General features: G+C 60.6%; 1 protein-coding gene across 1 annotated transcript; it reads left to right on the forward strand.

Annotated features, from left to right (window-relative positions):
* The first annotated feature begins 85 nt into the window (after positions 1-85).
* THOC3 (THO complex 3) lies at positions 86-3,123 on the forward strand. Its single transcript, XM_009333532.1, is given in 6 exon segments — positions 86-91; positions 226-382; positions 1,251-1,455; positions 1,804-1,965; positions 2,056-2,156; positions 2,497-3,123. Coding segments are annotated over 6 exon segments (957 nt in total). The 3' UTR covers positions 2,823-3,123.
* The last annotated feature ends 2,484 nt before the right edge of the window (positions 3,124-5,607 follow it).

Below are 5,607 nucleotides of genomic sequence, written 5' to 3' on the forward strand. Positions count from 1 at the left end.
GCCGGGACTGCAGCTGGTTCCTGGCTGGGGGGGGTGGGGAGGGCTGCTCTATCCCGGCCGGCCGTGGGTGGGGAGCGTGAGTGCAATGGCGGTGGGGTGCTGGGCTGGGCTCCCGCCCCATCCGGTAACTGGCAGCAGAGCAGGGTGCAGCATACTGGGATCCGGGGCAGGAGGGGGGTAGAGCTGGGCTCATCCCTCCCGTGAATGGCTGTTCTCTCCCTCCAGGTGAAGGAGAACAACTACCGGGGCCATGGGGACAGCGTGGATCAGCTCTGCTGGCACCCCAGCAACCCTGACCTCTTCGTCACGGCATCCGGGGACAAAACCATCCGCATCTGGGACGTCCGCACCACCAAGTGCATCGCCACTGTCAATACCAAAGGTGGGTCCCTGCCTTCCCGGGAGGGCTGTTGAGTCCCGGCAGAACTTCTGCTGCATGGGACCCATCTGCAGTGGCACAGTGCTTTGGACCCTCTTGTAGGTGTTGGCGATCGGGGCATCTTTGCTGACTGCTTTTATCTTTGTGTTGCACTCATCTGTAAGGAGCAGCAGTGAACACGAGGGCTGATTTACTCTGGTGTCAGGACTGGAGAAACTACTGAAGTACGATGCTGGCTGTTAAAATGTCCTGTGTACTCGTGTCTGGAGTCTGTGGGCGGCAAGGCTGGAGACTGGGGAAAGGCATGTTTGCAGAGAGCCATGATGGAAGTAAAAGTTCGCATGGATTCAGAAAGCAATTATTTGAATTCATGGGCTGGTTAACCCAGATACCATCTCTGCCCTTGGAGATCTCCAGTTTTGAATTGTCGGGGCTGGAAATGGCGTTGTAAGATGGCAAACAGAAACGTGCCGTGTTCTTACTGTCCTTCGTATGTATTTATTGTTGGCTTCTGCTTTTGCTGGATCTCAAAGATCACTGGGTTAAGAGGATCTTCGAGCTGACCTTGTTTTGTGGTCACTGTGGTCCCATCTTGGCTGAAATGGGAAGGGCAGTGATGTAGTCATGTTGGCTTGAAGCTGTGGTTCTGTTAAGTTTAATTTTCAATAACTGTATGCATTTGCTGGACAGCTACTCTATAGGGTTTGTGTGTTAGACTGCAGACCTGGCAGTCTTTCCCATTTGGGAGTGGTTTGGAGTTCGGAGCAGATTGTGGCCTTGGATCAGGAATAAAAGCTGCCTGTCTGCTTAACTCGTGGCTGCTGTGGATTGTCGGGTGGAAACGGGACCTGCTGCCTTTCTGTCCCTCCAGGGGAGAACATCAACATCTGTTGGAGCCCTGACGGACAGACCATTGCAGTCGGGAACAAGGATGACGTGGTCACATTCATTGATGCCAAGACTCATCGCTCCAAAGCTGAGGAACAGTTCAAGTTTGAGGTGAATGAGATCTCCTGGAACAATGATAACAACATGTTCTTCCTCACTAATGGGAACGGCTGCATCAACATCCTCAGGTAGGGGCCTGTGGCAGTGGGTGGGCAGGGTAGCTGGGCTGGCTGTGGCAGACATCAGCCTGCCAAGCCCCTTTGCTGCTTTTGGGGAGCCCGAGTCCCACACCCCAGCGATTCCCAGCCCTCTGGTGGGAACGAACTTGCCTGGAGCTGAGGTTGTCCCAGTTCTGGGCTGGGCTCCCTGAGACTGACCCTGGTGCTTTGCCTCATTCACTCAGCTCTCAAGGTTTCCAAGAGTGTGGCCCTGCACCAGCTTGGTTTGCTCACAGTCCCAGTCCCAAGCCTGCCCTGCTTGCAGACGAGCCCTAGATTCCTTTCACTGCTTCCTGCCCTCTCCCTTCATCTCCGCAGCTACCCGGAGCTGAAACCCATTCAGTCCATCAACGCCCATCCTTCAAACTGCATCTGCATCAAGTTTGATCCCATGGGGAAGTACTTTGCCACGGGCAGTGCTGACGCATTAGTCAGCCTCTGGGATGTGGATGAACTCGTGTGTGTGAGGTGCTTCTCAAGGTAGGTAGTGCTGTCCCAAAGTTGTTTGCCTTCCCTCTCCGGTGACTGTGTGGGAGATGGCTCACTGTCTGCTTCGCTCTGTTGCTGCAGGCTTGACTGGCCGGTGCGAACACTGAGCTTTAGCCATGATGGGAAGATGCTGGCATCAGCGTCAGAAGATCACTTCATAGACATTGCAGAGGTGGAGACAGGTAACGGTTTCCTTTTGGGGAACAGCAAGGAGGGAATCGGATGGAGAAGTGCTGGTGGAGCTGGGAGGGCACTGGGAGAATCGGTCTGCTAATGAAGAGCTTGGCTGCGCAGAGCAGAGTGCTGTGAGGGGGAGCCTCTGCCTCATTATTCTGTGGTAGACATGCGTGTCATGTCTGTGCCTTGTCACCAGGTGATTAAAAGGCACTGAAGCAGTGTTGTTCCTCTTCTTCCCTGCGCGGGAGAGAAGAAGCGAGTGCTCGGTTCCAGTGTGCGCTATGGGGCAGTGTGCAGCGGGGAGCCGGAGGCTCTCCAGGCTGATGTGGCCCCTTTTCCATGCAGGAGAGAAGCTCTGGGAGGTGCAGTGCGAGTCCCCCACCTTCACAGTGGCCTGGCACCCGAAGAGGCCGCTGCTGGCCTTTGCCTGTGACGACAAAGATGGCAAATACGACAGCAGCCGGGAGGCAGGCACCGTCAAGCTCTTCGGGCTCCCCAATGACTCCTAATGAAACCACACTGGGGGAGGCAACGCTTCCCTGCTCTCGGGGATGGGAGACTGCTTAGTTAGTGTAGGAGGGGGTAAGGAGATGGCTCCCCTCCTTGCCTGCTTGGCAGTGCTGTGACCTTTGGCTCAGGTCTGTGTGTACTGCTCTCAGGAGCATTTATAAAAGCAGCAGCTTGTGTACTGGGGAGGGCGGGAGGTGATGCTAGCAGAGCCCTCCTCGCCGTCTCAGGGCTGCCACCGCCTCCTCTCTGGGGCATGGGGGGCTTGTTCCAAAGGCAAGTGGCCAAAGAATGTCAGTCACTGAAGGTGACTGCTGAGGTAACTCCCGGGAGAGGAGTTCCAGGCTCCCCAGCGGTGATAAGCGACATGACCATCCCCTTCTGCCCCACAGCCTGGTGGCGAGGGCAGCCCTGGGAGCACAGCCTGCCCCTTCCCCTCCCAGACACCCTGTGTCCCTTCCCCGCACTGGGGCAGCGAGGGGAGGGTGGGGGGATGTGAGCTGGGGGATGCTTCCCCAGCTGGGGCTTTTTTTTTTTTTTTTTGTTTGGGGGTTGTTTTTTTTGTTTTTTCTAATTTTGATAAATCCTCTTCCGTAACAAAGGTGCCTGTGGCTGCTGTGGGGCAGAAGGGGGGAAGAATGTCAGTTCTGGGCTGCTCTGCTGCGACCCGCGCGAGCTTCCCCTGCCTCCTTCCCCTCGGCCATGGCAAGGCCCTGGCTGAGGGGTCTGTGTCCAGGGGCTGTCCCCCTTGTCCCCACTGTCCCCGTCTCCTGTCCTGCGCTGTCTCCCCACCAGGGGGCGCTGCGCCCCCACGCTGGGGACAAGTGACACCAGTGACTGCACAGGATGGGGACGGCTGCAGGGACCTGTCCCGCTCCTCCCCTGCCTCCTTCCCCTCGGCCATGGCAAGGCCCTGGCTGAGGGGTCTGTGTCCAGGGGCTGTCCCCCTTGTCCCCACTGTCCCCGTCTCCTGTCCTGCGCTGTCTCCCCACCAGGGGGCGCTGCGCCCCCACGCTGGGGACAAGTGACACCAGTGACTGCACAGGATGGGGACGGCTGCAGGGACCTGTCCCGCTCCCGTAACCCTGCTCCTGCCTGGCAGCACCCCGCATGGATGGAAGCGGGGCCGTGGCTCCAGCAGAAGATGCCGCCTCTCCCACGCCATGGCCACTGGCCCCGAGCAGAGCCCTTCCCCGCGCCCCTGTCAGGGCTTCCGCATCCCTGCTCCCTGGGGAGAGCCGTGGGGCTTTCTTCCCCCCCCGGCATGCTGGGTCACAGGAGAGACGGTCACCGCAGAGGAGGTGTGGGCAAAGCCTGCCTGCGATGGAGACCTTGCCTGCAAGATCTCTATCATTTCCTACCCTAATATTTTTTTCTGACAGGAGCTTTTCCAGGTGACTGCTCTGCTGATGCTGCCTGGGTAACAGCTGAGCTCTTTTCTGGTAAATGATGGCAAATCAGTCGAGGCTGAGGCTGGCTCTGGAGGGAGGCCTCCAGGGCTGTGCCAAGCCTGGGCACTGCCAGGGGCCCTGCTTTGCTGGGGGCACGAGGTGCCCCATTGCCCCAGGGCCTGCCTGTAGCCTCGTGCCCCTGCGCTTGGGGGGCAGAAGGCTGTGACCCACCAGAAATGACCCTTGTACCCCAAGGGTATCCCCAGTCATTCTGTGAGGGGAGTCCCAGAGTCAGGGGGAAGGGGCAGAAGCCCCCCTGCCACATCTGTGGGATGGGGGACCAGCAGCACCCATCCCTTTTACCTTGTCCCCAACTCCGGAGAGGGCGCCTGCAGGGTGGACACGGGGGTGTGGGGAGGCAGCCGGGCTGAGCAGGGCTCTGGGAGCTGCCTGTGGCCTCTCCCTTCGCCTGTGGCCTGGCTTGGGTGCTGCCCAGGGTGGGCCCTGTGCCCTTCCCCTAGTGTGATGAGCTGCCAGGTCTCAGCCCTGAGGGGGATGGAGGGGCGAGGGAGCTGGCGCAGGGCCCCAGGGAAGCAATGGCTGAGAAGAGGCTGGAGCAATGTACAAATCCCTTTATTTTATTAGTTTGTCAAAGACTAGTTCGAGCAGGATGGTCACAGCATGTCTGCAGGGCCCCAAGCTGCCCGCCACCTCCCGGGGAGGGCCCTGGTGAGCAGCTGGGGGCTGTGGCGGAGGAAGCACGGGGAGGGAGGAGCACAGTACGGCAAGGGACGGGATGGGGTGAGGGCGTGCCCCTGCATCCCCCCATTGGGGTGCAAGCAGCGGCTCCTGGGACGTGCCTGGGGTGCTTGCCCAGGGATCCCTTCTCAGGCCCAGGGGACCCGTGTGTCCAGCGTCGGGTGGGGCCAGCCAAGCACTCCCAGCCCGGGACTGGCCTGGCAGCCCTCGGCCCCGCACTGGCTTTATTGCAGGGGGCAGAGTGGGGGCCCCGGCAGCGCGGTGGGGGGCTCTCGGCTCAGCGCCACGGGTTGTCCTGGGGACGGTGGGGATTCGGGGGGTGGGAGCGTGAGCAGCGGACACGAGGACGCATGGAGCTACGGGGCGCACCCTGGCACAGAGACACTAATGCGAGAACGGGGGCCAGCAGGGCTGAGACACGGACGAGCGAGCGGTGGGGATGGGGAGGGGGGGGACGAGGCAGGAGGGTCCCTGCCCCGCACGTGCCTTTGTACATGGTCGGCGGAGCGTGGCGCCCGCTCCTCCTGGTGCTGAAGTATTGCAGTCTAACTGATATGGCTTTAACTATGGGGCCAGAGATGCGGGGCGGGGGGGTCCCCTCCAACCCCCCAATGCTGGGGCACATGGGGCAGCCCCGGGGGACCCCCGTGCCCGGGGACTGGGGATGGGGGAGCTGCGGGCAGGGCGCCTGGCTTTGTGCTTTGGGCTTGGCCCAGGGCGGGATGGGGCAGGGGGATGGCAGTGCTGGGGACGAGGGCAGGCGAGCAGAGGCCTGCCAGGGGCCCCTGGGAGGGCCGGA

Source organism: Pygoscelis adeliae, unplaced genomic scaffold (genome assembly GCF_000699105.1).
Source record: "Pygoscelis adeliae isolate BGI_AS28 unplaced genomic scaffold, ASM69910v1 Scaffold431, whole genome shotgun sequence".
Taxonomy (NCBI): Eukaryota; Metazoa; Chordata; class Aves; order Sphenisciformes; family Spheniscidae; genus Pygoscelis; species Pygoscelis adeliae.